Genomic DNA, 18,784 nt, shown 5'->3' on the forward strand with positions numbered 1-18,784 from the left:
TTTTTTTTTTTTTTTTTTCCTTGTTTTTTTGGTAGTTGATGACAAGACATTATTCTACCTGCAGAGGAATGTGGTCAGAAGGAAACTAGGCCTAGCTTCATGGGGCATCTCTCTTGCCGTGGGGTTGGCAGCATAGAAGAAGCCAAAGTACTTATATTAGGATGTGGGAGAAGTTCTGTAGAGATTCTTTTTTTTTTCCCCCATGTGTAAGAGGTTTAATTGAGAGGGAGAGAGGAGGCAGTAGCGGAGAGATAGAGGGAGAGAGAGAGTTCTGTAGAGATTCTTAATTCTCTCCTTATTTTTTGGTTTATCTCCAGGTTTTGGAACAGTCTTGTACGATTTTAGGTAAGAGCAGAAGCCTTTCTTGTGTCTGTGGTGTGATGGTTAATGCTGTCAGCAGAACCTAAAGTTATCTAGGCGGTGAGCCTCTGGGCAGCCTGTGGGGATCTTCCTGATTGCTTTAGTTGAGGTGAGAAGACTGCCCACCATGGATGACACCATTGCCTGATTGGGACCTGGACCATGTAAATGCGGATGTATTGCTAAGTAGTAAGGGCATCCATTAACTGCTTATTTTCCTATGGTGGGCTCAGTGTGACCAGATGCCTCGGGGTTCTGCTGCGTTGATTTCCTCATCATAATGATGGCTTGGACCCTTGAGCTCTGAGTCAGAATAAGTCTTTTCTCTTTTAAGATAATTCTGCCAGCTGGCAGTAGTGGCGCATGCTTTTAATCCCAACACTTGGGAGGCAGAAGCAGGTGGATTTCTGAGTTCCAGGCCAGCCTGGTCTACAGAGTGAGTTACAGGACAGCTAGGGCTACACAGAGAAACCCTTTCTCGAAAAACAACAACAACAACAACAAAAAAAACCAGAAAACAAAACAAAACAAAACAAAAAAAGACGATTCTGCTAGAACATTTTACAACAGCAACAGAAGAATAGCTAAGGCACATGGGAAGGAGCTGCTTCTCACAATGGAGATGGTGGAAACAAGGAAAAAAAATCCATGTAAAACGAGGTGCATGCAAGCTGGTGGCAAGTGGGCAGAGTCGGTGGCCAGGGTGGTTTGAGCCAAGGCACCCTCTTGTGTTGTCAGTCACCTTGTCCTCAGGGGAAGGCCACTCTGGTAACTTCATCTCATATTCCACAAAGAAAGAAACTCTACAAGTGGATCCCACGCTAGCATTGACTATAAGACTCACTCTGGTCTCAGGGAAGCTATATATGAAAACAAACAAACATGTTCTCTTAGAAATAGCAACATGTGGCTGTAAGCATTTGAGAAAATATTTAATTGGTTGATACAGATTAGAGTAAATCAGCACACTATGAGATGCCGTGATGCTGCACAACAACTGGTAATTAACAGAACATAGGTAGAGTGGGTACACATGTCTCTGGAAATGCCCAGGTTCTCCCTTCTAGCTTTCTGTGAGCACAGCTTATGATGCATGCACAACACGGACATCATCTACTGTATTTCTCAGAAAGGAACCCTGTTAAGTGACACATGGTTGTACAAGCACAGACTGAGAAATTCAAATAGCTAAGAGATGATTCTTTTTACTTTTTTTCCTATTGCTTCACTGATAAAGGAGTTCACTTTAGCAAGCCACCATTGAAAACCATTATATTCCAGGCACTGGAAGGGAGTGAGGATGCAGAAATCAGTAACCTTTTTTTCCAGGTTCAGTCCAATAAGGGAGATAAACATACCACCAAAACATGGTCCAGAGCGAACATTTGAAATGAAAGTATTGACACTGTACCATATTGGCAGCCTTTGTACATGTGCAAGAAGAATGATAAGGTCCCCCTTAGAGGAGTAGAGGATGAAATTGGGAAGGGAAGAGCAAGTGATGGGGGAGGACCTTCATTAGTGCAGAACACAAGTATACTTCTAGGAGTGTGAGAATATCTAGGACTCCAGTGGGTAGGGCCAGAGCAGTGTTCATTGGGGTTAAGAAGCTCACAGAGGGTCTGTACTGGCTGGTTTTGTGTGTTAACTTGACACAGGCTGGAGTTATCACACAGAAGGGAGCTTCAGTTGGGGAAGTGCCTCCATGAGATCCAGCTGTGGGGCATTTTCCCAATTAGTGATCAAGGGGGTAGGGCCCCTTGTGGGTGGTGCCATCCCTGGGCTGGAGGTCTTGGGTTCTATAAGAGAGCAGGCTGAGCAAGCCAGGAGAGGCAAGCCAGTAAGGAACATCACTCCATGGCCTCTGCATCAGCTCCTGCTTCCTGACCTGCTTGAGTTCCAGTCCTGACATCCTTTGTGATAACAACCATGTGGAAGTAAGCTCAATAAACCCTTTCCTCCCCAACTTGCTTCTTGGTCATGATGTTTGTGCGGGAATAGAAACCCTGACTAAGACAGGGTCTCACTTGGGGAAGAGTGTCTTACTCCATCTGTTGTGATGGTTTTACTCCATCTATTGCGATGGTATTCTGCTGCCTTGAGAAAGAGCCTAGCACGGTAATCATTATGATAAAGATGCACCGTCAGGGTCTGCACTGTGGAGGTGGGATTGTTGTATACAGTTGTAGGAGGAGGCAGGGTTATTGTATACAGTTGTAGGAGGAGGTGGGATTATTGTATACAGTTGTAGTGAGAGGTAGGGTTATTGTATACGGTTGTAGGAGGAGGCAGGGTTACTGTATACAGTTGTAGGAGGAGGCAGGGTTATTGTATGTAGTTGTAGGAAGAGGAAGTGGGATTATTGTATACAGTTGTAGTGAAAAGTAGGGTTGTTGTATACAGCTGTCCAAGAAGGCAGGGCTATTATATATTTAGCTGACCAAAGAGGCAGGCTTAGCTAATCTTGTTAGGGGAGTCTTTATAGGGGAACCGGTTCAGATTGTAAACATCTAGGATGAGGATATTGCACTTGACCTTTTCTTATGGACCAGGGGAAGGTTTTGACTTTCCCATGGGTCTGAGGCTTGTAGACATTGACATGGTCATACTCATGTCAAACAATACATGTTCACTCAGGATTTCCTTTACTCCCTATAAACCACTACAAGCAAACAGGGAGGATGGGAATGACAACTCAGCATGTTATCTGGATTATTTTAAAATCTGCTTTTATTGGTTACTAGCTTAAAGAGAAGGTATCACTCCCAAGTGAATGAAGGAATGAAAGCTGGTATTCATGTTATATGAGCTCCCAAGGGAAAAAAAGCCAGGGAGACAGGAAGAGCCACCTGCTGAGACAGGGGGAGGCAGTGAGCTTTATTATTCTTGCTTCTCCATTTTCTTTTTCACCTGCCACAGTGCCAAAAGGGAGCAAACACAGATGGCAAATCATTGTGATGAAGCTAGAAGCTATTACTTTTAATGAAGTTGGTTTCTGTCTCTTTTCCTTCCTTTTTATTGGGGTAAATATCCAGAAAGCAGTAACTGAACATCTGCTGGCTGACTTCTTTTAGAATCCCCAAGGGCGAAGTGGTCAAGAGACCATCATTTTTTCTAAGCTGAGGGTAAAGACTGTTCAGTTTAAAATTGGACCACAGGAGCTCAGACCACCTTGCTGACCAGGGGGCAGCTGTGTTGTGCAAGTGAAGTTAGTATCTGGAGGCTGCCCCACAGGAGTCTGGAGAAAGAGAGAGCCCTGGGAGAATCCTGTGTCATGTGGCTCATCCCCTGAGCAGCCCCAAGGGCCCAGGCATTCCTGAGGGTCCTCTGGTCAGGTTTCCTTGTAACTCATCAGGAGTCTGTCAGGAAAATAGATCATCTAACCCACTCTTGATCTCGCCTCTCTTGGGTCTTCTCCCAATTCCCAGTCAGCTTGTGATGGCTGTGGTAATAAGTGCTTCTTCTTAAAATCATTATATCAAGCCTCTGTAGAAAAAGGGAGGGAGCCTGAGGCTCAGGGTTGCGCAGGTGGGGTGTTCAGGCCCAGCTGCTCCAGTGAAGCATGGGGAATACCTTCTGCTTCCAGATGTTGGTTTTCTTGTCAGTGTAATTTGGTGCCACCATCATGATGGACCTAGTGTGAAACAAAAAGCTACTTGCCTTTTAGACTCTCCTCTGGTTCAGTAGCATTACAGAGACTCCCATGTGCTTGCCTCCAATCGTAGAGAGGAGTGGAGAGCACATGGCTGCATACACTTCTTGGCCCAGGATACCTATGAAGCTGATTTGCTACTCGACTGGCTGGGAAATGATGCTTCTTTTGGTTCCAAGGCTGCTGTCTTGTGGATTCAAATTCGCCAAGTAAATGTTCATCTCTTATGACTCCGGCTCCATCTCTCTTCCCCACTGCCCTCTCATTGTCTCATCTTTGCATAAGTCACTATGTAAACTGGTGCTTAATTTCTGATGCCCATCCAGGAGTGGGAATGGAATGTGTTACATGTGCTTGTTCTCTGACTACCTTGCTCAGTGCTTATGAAACCTTTGATAGGATAAATAAATACACAGCCCCCAGGTAGGTAGTTGGAATCCCTTTCCTGTCCACTTTGAAGACTGAATTTCTTGGCTGTCTGAGCAGGTGTGCTTGTCTTCACATGGCTTTTGTACTTGTCCACCACAGGTAGAGGGACCATGATGTCTGGCGGAGACCAGGAACCAGAACACTACTATGTGGGCATCGATGTGGGAACAGGTAGTGTCCGTGCAGCTCTAGTGGACCAGAGAGGGGTCCTTTCGGCTTTCGCAGAACAGCCAATTAGGAAGTGGGAGCCCCAGTTCAACCACCATGAACAGTCCTCAGAGGACATCTGGGCAGCATGTTGCTTTGTCACAAAGGTAAGAGCCAAACCGTGGCATCCCCTCCTTATGCATACTCCACCTGCTCAGCAGTTTTGTATGTGCACACTACATTAGAGGGAACTGGAGGCATGGAACTGGGCGATGTAGGCTTTGCCTTTTAGAAGCAAACCTTACTGTGAGTGACAGGTAGCCGAAATGTGCTGGAAGAACTGCGACAGCCATTTCAAAAAGCTAGAGCTGACTCTAGAGCTGACTCTGAGGGCATGGTGGCCATCAAGACAGGGCAGAGGATGTGGAAGCCTGAGATGTGGAAATGAGGAAGGAAGAGTCATGGCAGTATCCAGTCTGTCTCTGTTGTATGCCAGTGTGTTGGCACACACTGTGGTGGGACCTTGGAATTTGGTGGAACTAGCCTTACAGCTAGGACTACTGCTGCCCCTACTTTATTTTGATCTGGGAAGAGATGGAAAGGGGAGTGCTGGTCAGCTTACCCCAGGTCATCAGTAGTTAGTGACTGGCAGCAGCAGGACAAGAACCTAGATGTCTGATTCCTATTATCAATGAGATGTGTATCCTCCCAGTTGGACACACAAGGGGCACTGCATTGTGGGTAGGAGAAACAACGAGGTGCAGAAAACCATGGCATGCTCCAAGAAAGTATCTTTGTATGAGCCCCACACATGCTCATCTTGAGTGGTCTGTGATAAGCCTGGGCTTGCTATCTTAAGGAAGGAAGTGATGACGCTGGCCGTGACTAGTTTATGTCTCAAGTCTGTGAGGTTACTATGACTTTATATTTTGATGACCATTAACAACAGTCATTCTTTTATCTCCCTTCCCACCCCCAAAGGGTTGGAAAAATGAGATCCTGAGTTCTGTTCCTTCTCCCTGTTTCTAGTTGAGGCCCTTAAATATTCATGAGGTGATTGGTAATTTTCAGCTGGACAGTCACCCATTTTTTCTGTATTGATTGGTCTGGTTAAACTTTGATGAGCTCTGAGCAGCTGTTAGTGCCCCAGAGAAAACCACAGAGAGGTGGCTTAGGCTACCCAGGCACTCTGCAGAAATAAAAGAAGGGTCATCTTCTCTTCTGCCTGTTTAATTTTCCTCTTCTCTCCACGCTCCCAGTCTCTGCCTCCATGAAAATCTTCTGCTCTTTGCCCTTGGGTCTCTTTTGTTCGTCTAACACTCTTGCCATTAAGGAAATTGTCAAGAAGAAAATATAGTTCCCTGATAAAGAGCTCCCTTAAAGCAGATCTACTCCAGCACAGCTTGGCTTAATGGCAGACTTTTAATCATCTCCCAGTGGTGGTCAGCTCATCATTTGTGTCAGCCTTGATAGCCACAGAAGTGCAGGGCATTAGTGCTCAGCCATGCCTCTCACTGCAGCAGGGCTGCAGAAAGCCCACGGGCCTTAGGCCGTGCCTCACACATTGTGTATGGAGCTGTGCTGGAGTGTGATGTGTCTGTTCAGGTGAGGAGGAGCTTTATGGGACTCACTCTGTAGACCAGGCTGGCCTCAAACTCAGAAATCTGCCTGCCTCAGCCTCCCACATGCTGGGAATAAAGGCATGTGCCACCACTGCCCAGCTCAAGAGGAGGCCTTTTTGACACACTAAGTATGCAGTCTGCAGTTGAACTGCCTGGGTAGGAATTCCTGTCCTAGCAATGTATAGCTTATGATCTTGGACTCATTACCATTTCTTGCCCAGTTTCCTTCACAATAAAAGAAGATTAGTGAGAGTACCCAGCTTGATAAGACTGTTGTGGTGATTAAAGTATATAAAAAGCCCCAGCAGTGTCAGGGTTAAGCAATCATTGTTGCCTGTGGTGGGGATGATAACCAGATGATCAGATAGGGAGTGGATTTCTGAGACACAAGAGTAGAAATGAAAGCCTGAGGGGATGCTGCTGCCTCTGGGGAATGCTCAGCCCTCCCTTTGGTAAGGGCTCTTTCCATTGAAGATTTAAGCATTGGTTTAGATCAAGGGCTGCTGACCTTCTACCCTGGCCTATCTTTGCTTCATCTTTGGCCTATCGTGGCTTCAGAAAGCAGAGACCTTGAGAGCAATTGTGAACTTTCTTTTTCTTTTTCCTTCCTGAGAGATTTTTTCCCCTTAGTCAAGTTAATAACAAGAGGAACAGTACTAATGACAAGGCAGTGATGATGTCAGCTGCTTACATTCTTTGTTGATTTACCATGTGCTAGATGCTGTGCTCAGTACTGTGTGTCCATCATGTCATTTGGTCCTTATAACAGTCTTTGTGGACAGTCTTTCTCGTCATGAAGATGAAAAAAAAGAAGGCTTTGAAGAAGTTCAGACAAAGAGGATTAAGATGACTCAGGCTTCTCTCTCTCAAGCCTCAGCCCTTCCCTATGACTCTTGCTTGCAGTCAGAGATGTTGGAGGTTGCTCCTGTGTGGGGCCAGAAACTTACCTTGTTGGCAAGACTTCACACTGCATGGTAGTGCCTTTTCCCAGGCTGTTGCTTCATGGGAAAATGTGGACCCTTAAAATTGGTATGCCTCTGTTAGGCCAGTATCCAGCACACCTAAAACATTCTCTGGAAACACAGAAGTCCTAGGAGCCACATACAGTCCCTTATCTTAGAGTGTGCTCTTGAGGTCTACAAATCTGTATCATTCCAAGGAAACATCACAAGCTTTTAGATTTCTGTTAGGAAAAAGAATATTAGCTGAAAAAATCATCATATATCCAATGATGATTAGACCAACGGTCATTTGTTAAGTGTTCTTATCTTTAGGTTTGTGTATATGCATTTATGCATATGTTGTGCACATGTTCATATGGGTGCACATTTGTATACAGGCATGCATGTATTTGCATGTGTGTAAAGGTGTGCATGGGTGTGTGCACAGGTGTACGTGTATGAGCATATTTGCAGTGTGTATGTGCTTGAAGACAACCTGGAATGCCACTTCTTTGGAGCTCTCCTCTTCCTTTTTGAGACAGTCTCTCCCTGGGGCCTGAGCTCACCTAGAGGGCTATGTTGGCTGGCCACTGAGCCCTAGTGATGCTCTGATCTCCACCTCCCAGCGCTAGGATTGTAAGCAACAAGCCAGCTGTTTTTCCTGGCACCAGGGATTGATCTTAGTGCTCATGCTTGTGAGGCAAGCAATTTACCAGTGGAGTTATTTCCTTAGCTCCAGGAAATTGTTGTTTTATTTAGTCTGAAAATATTTGTGGAGCATGGACTATATGACTCTTTGTCAGACACTGAAACATATGTAAAGAAACATCATAAGTTCTCTGGCCTAAAGATGAAATAGCTTAATCTACACAAGAATAGAACTCCGTGAGCACATGAAGCTAATAAGCTGTGATTTTTCTCTAGGTTGGTATTTGCTGTTTGGACAGTAATTTTAACATCTTACATTCATAGAACTTCTATAGTTTGCAAAACACCTTCATATTTTAATTATGATAAGAAGATAAATAGAGGCAGGGCTGTTGTTCCCACTTGACGGATGGAAAGATAAACTGTGGGCCAGATAGTTGAATGGCCTTTCCAGTGTTCCCAGGTAGTGACAGCCCAGGCTTAGATGGCAGAAGTCTGTGCATTCTCTGTTCCCAACACCTACTGCCCACATCATTTTCAGAGCTAAATACAGGTCTTAGCATCTGTGCTACTTTTCTGATGGTAGTGATGGTTTCTGTGTTTAAACTGCTGTTACTTGTTTGCTTCCAACCCTTAGTAGCACCAGGATTCTTTCTGGATGGAACTAGAATTTGTAACATGGCCTTCACGGCTGTGGACATCATAGCTCTTGTCAAGGTCATTATTGGCTTTCTGGTCCAGCGGCCATTTCCTATTCTATGTTTAAACATAGAACCACTTGGAGAGAGGATTTCCTCTGCCTAGAACATCTTTTTGCCTTTGACTGTACCAGGATTAGAATTTTGCACAGGGAAAAATGGAGATGAGGTGAGAGGCTGCTGGAAGGAAGATCTCACGGGACTTGATGGTAGTGGAGGAGACAGAGGAGACCTCAGAACTTCAGCTAGTATAAGAACATTAGAATTTCTGTTATAAATGGAAATGTCTGGCTTTCATTTCCTTGTGTATCACCAAGGGGCATCACTGTACATCACTACACTAGGAAATCCTAGGGCTGGACTTTTTTCTTTCACTGGTCACTGCAGGAGGTATTAGAAAATCCTGTCTTGGGCCTTGAATGTAGTGCTCCCCATACAAATTGTATTCTTTTCCTTGCTGTTTCTGGCCCAGAGCCTTCCACTCGTTGGTGATTTACTTATGCTAAAATGTACTCTCCCAAAGAGTGAGCATTAAAGAAAATATTTTGCTCTTTATTGTTTCCCTAATATCTGCCTGAACACACCCTCACCTAAAAAGGCTTGATTGTGCTTTCTTAGGACCAAAAACTGACAAAGACATTCAAACCTATATTCAAAAGAGTATATTGCCAGCCCCATGGACATCTGCTATGAGCTGGATTCTGTCCATGATGCTCCCAGGAGCTGAATATAAAACTAGATCTATACATTCTATTTCTTGTGTGTATGTGTGTGTTCTTTGGAATGTCTTAGCCACACCCAGTATAGCAGAGCTTGCTGATTTAAATCACATGCAGGATTGAAGCCATAGTAACAACAAAGATGTAAAATCCTTTCTCCAAAATCTTGTTTGCTACTTCAGACCTACAAGCTGACAGTAGTTAGACATGGATCAATTCTCCAAATGAGGCTGCAGCAAACTCCGCTCCTGGAAATTCTTTAGAAGAATGATGTGATTTGTCACTAGCGAGGGAAATCTCTGTCTGTCGGGTTGCTAGAGTGAGCTTATTGCACTTTTCTGCACCCACTAACAAGACTATAAATAAGAGTGCATGGCCAAGTCCCAGAGGCGTTGCAGTAATGTGACCATGAAAACAACTCTTTGGGATAGGCTATGAGGAGCTGTCCCTTGGTGTGGAGAGGCATGCGTATAAGGTGTGTCCTCGACACAAGCCATTTAAGTCAGCCTTAATACATAAAGCCTTTTTTTTTTTTTTTTAATTTCCTGAGAATGGCCCTTTGTAGAACTGAAGATATGGAGATTTTCATCATTGAAAAGCTGTGATTTGAATCCAGAACTTTGTAAGCCTCAGAGGGTACTCATAAAATAAATCAAGAAACCATTCTCTTTCGACTTAGTTTGTGTTCATGTAGCAGAGAACATGCTGTCTCTTGAGTGTAAACATCTTAAATAGACATAATTAATGCAGTGTTGGGTAGGCTCTCTGCCTTTACCCAGAGGTGCTCTGATTCTACAGTATTTCAAGCCCCCGAAGCCTACAGTCTTCTCCTATGGCTTTCCCTGATTTCCAGGAAACCAAGACTCAGAAAGACTGAGATTAGTGCAGAAGTGGTCATGTTCTAACCAAGAGGTGACTGTTCGACACTCTATCTCATGCTGCCTGCTTTGGGCTTTCATTGAATTACCCATATTTTATAAAAACTTCCTCTTTTGACTAACTGTAGGCTCCGAAACATGAATGGATCCAGTCATGTGCACTCTTGGGGCCAACAGAGTCACCAGTCTCCTTAGCTTTTGGGGAGAAAGACGGGCATCCCAGTGGCTCTCTGGTGAACTATTCTAGCTCAAATGGGAAACCTCAGCTTCAGAAAGAGGCAGTGTCTTAGCTAGGGGAGTTTAGGACTATCTTGTTCACTGGTAGATGTCCCATGTAACCACAAATGCATTACATGCTGTCTTTCTTGTAGTGTACTTTGTAAAGATTAAATTCAAGGAAGTAAGTAAAGCACATGACATAGTAGATGCTTCATCTATGGCAGCATTTGAGTATAGGCTGCTAATATTGCTTCAAAAAATAGAATACTGCCTTAGTTGCAAATCTCTAATAATTGTGTGTAACTCTTTTCTGGTACATATTAAATATTAACAAACTGGATGCTAGATTGTAAGTCTGCATTTTAAGATGAATTCATAACAAAATCCAGGGAACTGGGGAGATGGCTCATAAAGAGCTTGCTGTACAAGCCTGGAGATCTGAATTTCTTCCTCTCCTCCCTCCTATTCTTTCTCTTTCTACTCTTCCTTTTCTTTCTCCTCCCCCTCTTCCCCTCTCCCTCTTCCCCTCTCCCTCTTCCCCTTCCTATTCTTCTTCATCCTATTCTTTCTCTTCCTTCTTCTCTTCCTCTTCTTCCTTCTTCCTCTTCCTCTTCTACTTCTCCCTCCTCTTCTTTCTCTTGCTTCTCCTCCTCTTCTTTCTCCCTTTCCTCTTCTCTCATCCTTTTTTCCTCACCCTTCACCTTCTTTCTCCCTCTCCCCCTTTTCCTCTCTTCTCCACACTTCTCTTCCTCTCCCTCCCCCTCTTTCTCTTCCTTTACCCCATCTTCCTCCTTCTCCTCCTCTTCTTCCTCTTCGCCCATCTCTTCCTCCTCCTCTTCTTAACCTGCCGGGTCCAGTTAGTGCTTTATGCGTGCATATGTGTGTAGGGCTACCTCCTGGAGATGAGAACGAGCAACCAGCCAGCCAGCATTCGGCCTTTGAAAAGTTATTCCTCATCTCCCAGCAGCAAACAATTGGCTCAGGAATGGGTGGGATATCATGCGCATACTGATAGGCTCCATCTTGTACAGTAATCAACACTGTTGTGACTCCACGACTATGCTAGCCATATCATTGCCAAGGACAGCATGTCCCAGCACTCGTTTTTCTTATGTTCTCTCTGTTTCTTCTTCCTTGGTGGTGGTGGTGGTGTGTGTTTATATAAATCAGACCTTCAACCTTGATCTGATTTTGAGTAGTTTTTTGTTGCTACTAATTGAATTATGTTCTTAATTTTTGATGTGTTAGTTGCTACTGTGTAAAAATGTAATTCATTTTTATTTATTAACCTTCAGTATTGTAGTCCTATTAGATTTGCTTATTAGTTCTAGTAGCTTTTAAAAATTTTTAATTTTTGATTTGGTGTGTGTGTGTGTGTGTAGAGGGCAGATGGATACACAAGAATGCATGTGCCTTTGAAAGACAGGGCATCAAATCTTCTTGGAGCTACAGTTAGAAGCAGTTAAGGTGTAGAGACCTGAACTCAGGTCTTCTACAAGAGCAATAATTGCTCTTTACCCATCTCCTTAAGCCCTCATAGCAGCTTTTTTAAAAAAAGATTTTTAAAAAGCACTTTGAGCATGTGAAGTCATATCATTTGTAAAGAAATACCTTTAGCTTTTTTGTAATCTGTTTGCCTTTATTTTTTCTTGCCTTATTTCATGGTCCCTGAACTCTAGCACAGATTGGGTAGATGTGCTAAGTGGACCTATCTTTATTTTGTGTCTAATGAGGACAATGATCCATCCTTCTAACTGTTAGGTATGATGTTCACTTTGAGTTTCCCTGATGTTTTGTTCTTTTTTTGTATAATTTTCATTCTGTTTTTATTTTTTCATTCATCTTTTTTGTGTTAGAGAGTTTTGAGTATTTTGAGATTATAATTTTATGTTGGCACTATATTCTATTAATATATGTCTTACATTAATTAATGATTGTTAAGTCATGCTTGAACGTTCTAGAGTGAGTACACATACATGGTAATGTGTTTTATGTGCTGGAAGATTTGGTTTGCAAGTGTTTTGCTATTTTTATGCCTGTGCTTATGATGAATACTCCTCTGTAGTTTTACCCTTTTCATGTTTTCCCCATTGATGTCAAGGCAGTGCTGCCCTTGTAGGGTTTGTTGAACAGGCTCTCCACTTGGCTCTGTTCTAAATGTCTGACATTTGTAAGGGTTCCTCCTTAAGTGTTTTATAAAATTCCCCAGAGAAACCACTTAGACTTGGAATTAATTTCTTATTTTCGATCTTTTAAGTACAAATTTCATTTTTCAAAACAATGCTTCTCAATTTATTGTATAGCTTTGACCAATTTCCATAGCCATCAGATGGTTATGATTGATGATTTTATCCAGTATTATATTCTGTTTTGCTAGGAAGATTTGCTGTCCCTGTCATTACTACTCTGCTGTGAAATTACTTCTTTACGTCTCTTTTTAGTTTTGTATAGTATTCCACTGTATAAATACAGCATAGTTTATTTGATAAAAATTAATTTATTGGGTTTTAAAATATATCGTTAACAATATAGTAAAGTAGCCATCTGTCTTAGTCAGGGTTTCTATTCCTGCACAAACATCATGACCAAGAAGCAAGATGGGGAGGAAAGGGTTTTTTGAGCTTACACTTTCATGTGGCTATTCATCACCAAAGGAAATCAGGACCAGAACTCAAGCAGGTCAGGAAGCAGGAGCTGATGCAGAGACCATGGAGGGATGTTTCTTACTGGCTTGCTTCTCCTGGCTTGCTCAGCTTGCTTTCTTATAGTACTCAAGACTACCAGCCCAGGAATGGCACCACCCACAAGGGGCTCTCCCCTCTTGATCACTAATTGAGAAAATGCCTTACAGTTGGATCTCATGGAGGCACTTCCTCACCTGAAGCTCCTTTCTCTGTGATAACTCCAGCTTGAATCAAGTTGATACAAAAACCAGCCAGTATATATGACTTTATGTACTTATGGCTAAGATTTTCTAAAATACATTTCCAAAAGCGATATTCCTGAACTAGTAGTTTTAAATATATTTTAATAGGTACTGTCAAATTACTTTGCAGAATTTGTGCTCAGTAATTAATTGCTATAATAATGTTTAAGAAGGGTTACTTCTAAATTTATTTTAACATTTTTATTGGCTTATTTTAATTTTGCACAATAATGGTTTTATTGTGACATTTTCATGCATGTATGTAATGTTTTGATCATGTCACTCCATCATGCTGCTTTATCCCCTGCCCACCCCTGTGGATCCCCTGCCTCTCCCCAGCTACTCACTTTCTACTTTCCTATCCCAGCTACTCACTTTCTACTTTCCTATCCCAGCTACTCACTTTCTACCTTCCTACCCCAGCTACTCACTTTCTACCTTCCTATCCCAGCTACTCCGTTTCTACCTTCCTACCCCAGCTACTCACTTTCTACCTTCCTAGCCCAGCTACTCACTTTCTACCTTCCTATCCCAGCTACTCACTTTCTACTTTCCTACCCCAGCTACTCACTTTCTACCTTCCTATCCCAGCTACTCACTTTCTACTTTCCTGTACTCTGCTCCCTTTTCTCTTCCTCCTTTCTTGTGACTGAATGAATTCAGTTAACATTATGTCTTCATAGATCCTTTAAGAGGGTGGAGCCACTGCTACATACAATGAACCTTTAACATTTCCCTAATGTAAGAAGCAAAATTTGCTGTTTTATTTGCATTGATTAATTTTAGTACAACTGGAGAGCTTTATACATTTTGACCTTAGTTTTATATTATTTCCAGTTAGGTTGCTTGTCTTTTTCTTATTAATTTATAGAATCTTTTAGTATCTTAGTGATAGTAAAAGGTTTTTTTGAAAGATGCTTTAAAAATATCAGACATTTTTATGATACCATAGATCATAAGTTTCAGTTTGTTTCATTATAAAATGTCGTGGTTTTTTGTTTGTTTGTTTGTTTGTTTGTTTTCTAGTATTAAGAATTGAACTTAGAGGGCCTATTGCATTTGATGCAGGCATTCTACTACTGAGCTACATCTTGAATCCAAGTCTAAGGTTTCTACAAAAGAATTTCAAAAACTTTTATATGTATGGATTCTTTTCCTGAATGCATCTTCATGTACCATGTATGTGTCTGGTGCCTGCAGAGGCCAGAAGAGTGAGTCAGGTCCCCTGAGCCTGCTTTACAAGTGATTATGAGCCACCATGTGGGTACTGTGAATTGAACCCAGTGAGCAGCAAATGCTCCTAACTATTGAGCCACCTCTCTAGCCCCATCTATAAAGCTTTCCATGATGAGAACTTGGGTCATTTGACTTCTTTCAGGAGTAATTGCCCTGTCAGCACATTTCATTTAGGATCACAGTTGTGGGGTTCCATTGGTGAAACCCGACTCTGACTTTTGGACACACGGCATTACGTGATAAGGAATTATCTTAAGTTAAATAGCGATGCTGAACTTTTCTATGACACATATTAGGCAATTTAAAAATGTTTGCATTCATTTCCTTCTAGTGGTGACTTGTCTACAAGGTATAAGAGCCCATGTTATTATTGATGGTTTTGTTTGCTTGCTTTTAAAACAGGAAGTTGTTCAAGGGATTGATGCACATCGGATCCGAGGACTTGGTTTTGATGCCACGTGTTCTCTCGTTGTCTTGGATAAAGAGTTCCATCCTTTACCAGTAAACCATGAAGGTAGGCTTGCCCTTGTTCCTTTCTCCTCAGTCTCACATTTAGGACTTTAAATGCTGAGAATACTAGATTTCAAGGAGTCCATATTGTCTGGTCTACTAACATACTTTCTATGTAATTCTTCCCGGGTATTAGTATCAACTGAACATCTCAAAAGCTACCATTCATGAGGTTTATCTCCCAAAGTGTGTATGTGCTTGGCTTGAGGTTACACTTTATTTTTATTTTGTTTTGACAATGAAATACTCCAACCGAAGTCATCAAAGGAAGCAAGTGTTTACCTTAGCTCACAGTTCCACATTATGTGAAGGCAGGGAGGTAATGGCTGCAGGAGCTTGAACAAGCTGATCACTTTATGTTTGCAACCAGGAGGAGAGAGCAAGTGTGTGTATACGCCACACCACTTGGTCTCCTCTGTCATCCCTCTCATTCTCTTCAGGCTCTCCTTTGAGATGGTCCTGCCCACATTCTGGGTGGATCTTTCCACATTAATTAACACAAGTAAGAAAATCCCTCACTGGCAAGCTCAGAGGCCCATCTCCCGCATGATTCTGAATTTTGTCAAGTTGGTAATTAACACTATCACAGGCTTTATATCATTCTTAGTTTCCATACTGTTTCTGGCTGTGTAAAATGTCAGGGTACAGGTGAATGGACAGTTAAAATAACAGAAGTGATGTTTGCAGGGGAGACCACTGATCTTTCTTAGAGCTGCTTACTTGCGGATCTCTCTGCTCACCATCCCGCTTTGCATTGTGGGTAGACTTGTTAAAGGCCTTCTATTAAAAGCAGAACCCAGTGGCAACTCTGTGAAGTGAAATGACTGTACTCTACATAAAATACTAAAACATATCTGTTCTTCAAGTGCATCTAGCTGACATAATTCCTCAACACCTTCTTGACCTTCAACTGATGATATTAAGTTTAGATTTTGTCTGAAGTGGATTATATTGTTTTTGAAAATGAAATCAGAATTTTAATGGTGGTTTTAAAGTTTTTTTTTTTAGAAATCTTTATCTACATGCAAGACAGAGTCCAAAACGTGGCAGAGCAGGCAGGTAACGCTGATATCCATTAAAACCAAACCCACAAGATGGGCAGATGTGCGGCTGTCTTTATGGTAGGCCTCATGATGGCGCATTTATTCATGTTGACACTTCTAAGTCTTGTATGTCCCCTTTCCATTTTACTTGTTCTCCACACAGGTCTAGTTTAAAAGCACACCTGATGAATTTTCAAGCTCCCATCTGGAAATACCTTCAGCTGTAGAATCTTAGTTGCCATTGCAAACTCAGGATAATGGTCATGGTGCAGGGTTATTTTGCAGATTAAATGCGATGAATGGCTAGATGATACTTAAACACATTAAATTTCTGCTATTAGCAAGATATATAGTTCTGTAGTTATTTCACTATTAAATTAACACATGAGAATGGCTGGCACATGGCAGGACTGGGTCCCAATGATATTGTACTGATAACATGTAGGTGTTCATGCTTCTTTTTCCACATTGAACCCTAGCATGTATACTTGTTAGATTTGTCAACTTGACACAAATGTAGAGTCACTTGGGAAAGGGAACCTCAATTGAGACAATGGCACCATCAGATTGGTCTGTAGACATGTTTTTGTAGCATTGTTCTGATTGGTAGTTGATGTGGGAGGGCACAGTTTGCTGTGGGCAGTACCATTCCTGGGCTCATGAATTGGAAGATATGAGAAAGATAGTGGGGAAAGCCATGGAGAATAGCCAGTGAGCATAACTCCATGTTTCCTGCATCTGCTCCTTTTTGAGTTCTTGCCCTGACTTACCTCAGTGATCGACTGTGATCAGGACATGTAAGTTAAATAAATCATTCCTTCCCCAGTTTGCTTTTATCATGGTGTTTGTCACAGCGACAGAAAGCAAAGTAGAATAAGAGACATCAGAGATAGTAAAAAACAAACAAACAAACTGAAGTCCTTTCCACCAGTACATTCTGTCATGAATTCATAGAAGCCAGGAGGAAAGGAAGGGACAGCTAGCTACCCTGGGGGTACATTAGAGATGGTCAAGACATGAGGCTTAAAGACTCCATTTTGTACTGCTTTCAATTGCTCCTTATGATTTCCTTCTGAACCAGCTACGAACTAGAGACTAGGTATATGTGTCTCACTGCGAATTGTCTTCTAGTCAATGTATGACAGAGTTCTGTTAGTTTCTTTGTGCTCTCAGGTAAGGCATTGGTATCTCCATTGAACAGATGTGGATGCCGAAGCCAGGGAGCTGAATTCATAGACTATATCTGCCTCTGCAGCTTGAGCGAGCACTCCCATACAGAACTGATGTGCTTGCCACTCCACCAAACCAACCAACAGAATGAGAAAAATACCTGGAATGAGCTTATTTTAGTTCTGTCAACTGGGAAAAATAAAAATAGGATGTAAATGCTCTTGTGTAACTGTGAAATATATACTCTGTGAAAACATTTGTTGATGTGCAAAGGTACCAACTACTAAGACAAAGTGTCACCTTAGCCCCATCACTGATAGGCCCTTTTCTCAACAAGAGGGGGATGGGAAAGGAAGGGAAGAAGTTGTGAGATAATGTAACACAAATGAATTACTTTTACTATTGAGTCAAAGATATTAAGTGTGTGTATATGTCTATAATTGTGGGTTTGTGCATATCAGTGACTTCAAACCCTGGGGTTGTGATCCAGGGAGCACTGTTGGAACCACAATCACAAGTGAGGACCCCAGAAGACAACCTGCAGGAGTTGTTTCTCCCCTACCATATGGGAGGTGGGTTTTGAGGGTCAAGCTCGGGTTGTCCTGCTGGTGCTGAGCACCTTGACTCACTGAGTCGTCTCCCCTGTGCCCACTTTGTTCAATCTTGACACATGAATTTACAGTAAAAATTGTGGAGTGCTTTACCTGGGAATACATCACTGTTCCCTTGAATTAGAAAGAGAAGACAGCATGTCTACATGTATATTACTCTCATATCTCCTAGGGGACTCCTCTCGAAACGTTATCATGTGGCTGGACCATCGGGCAGTCAGCCAGGTTCACAGGATTAATGAGACCAAGCACAGTGTCCTTCAGTATGTGGGTGGTGTGATGTCTGTGGAGATGCAGGCCCCAAAGCTCCTGTGGCTGAAGGAGGTGAGTGTGTGGGGTGAGGGAAGGGCATTATCGGTGTTAGGAAGGTTCCTTCACCCACTGAAGATAGTGAACCAAGAATGCCCTAACAAATCTGTCTTCCCCAGACAGTCTGAAGAAGTTGAGCCCATCTTCTTGTTAAGTTCTGATTATTCTTTTTCATACACCGATGTCAGGAAGGCATTGTATATAGCATCTCCTTGAACCTTATCGCCTATTACCCTGTGTAGTAGGTGGTTTTGAGAAAGAGTTTTGTTTTGTTTTGTTTGTTTTGTTTTTTTGTAGCCCTGTTTTCCCTCAAAGTCAATATCCTACCTCCATTTTCTGAGTGCTACGATTCCAGGCATGCATTATCATGCCCAAGTATGTGTTTCTTTGCTTATAACACAGCATCCCTGTTTTGTAGATTAGAAAACTTAAGGTCATTAAGAGGAGTCACATCCTCACTGGTGACACAATAAGCATTCGAGGAAGCCAGGATTTGAACTTGAGATCACTTGACTCCAAAACCAATTCTTTTAATATACTGCACTCCACTTCAGAGTTCAGAGGTTAATTGCCATCCCAATTAGAAAGTGGCAGGATTGGGATTTAAGTCCAGTCCTTTCTGACCAGAGCCTTCTTTGTCTATACACTCTTAGCCCCAAATTATTC

General features: G+C 42.4%; 1 protein-coding gene across 6 annotated transcripts in view; it reads left to right on the plus strand.

The window, feature by feature from the left end:
* The window catches only part of Fggy (FGGY carbohydrate kinase domain containing), a 373,036-nt gene that overhangs the window by 26,207 nt on the left and 328,045 nt on the right, over positions 1 to 18,784 (plus strand). For 4 of the 6 annotated variants that reach the window (XM_031377870.1, XM_031377872.1, XM_031377873.1 and 1 more), the window contains exons 2-4: positions 4,541 to 4,755; positions 14,878 to 14,989; positions 17,982 to 18,133. In XM_031377870.1, the coding sequence (XP_031233730.1) occupies positions 4,552 to 4,755; positions 14,878 to 14,989; positions 17,982 to 18,133 (468 nt within the window). In that variant the 5' untranslated portion in view covers positions 4,541 to 4,551. Of the gene's footprint in view, positions 1 to 317; positions 346 to 4,540; positions 4,756 to 14,877; positions 14,990 to 17,981; positions 18,134 to 18,784 lie in introns of all 6 variants that reach the window. The other 2 variants (XM_031377871.1, XM_031377874.1) reach the window with 2 other exon arrangements.

The sequence above is a fragment of the Mastomys coucha genome, unplaced genomic scaffold (genome assembly GCF_008632895.1).
Source record: "Mastomys coucha isolate ucsf_1 unplaced genomic scaffold, UCSF_Mcou_1 pScaffold18, whole genome shotgun sequence".
NCBI classification, from domain to species: domain Eukaryota; kingdom Metazoa; phylum Chordata; class Mammalia; order Rodentia; family Muridae; genus Mastomys; species Mastomys coucha.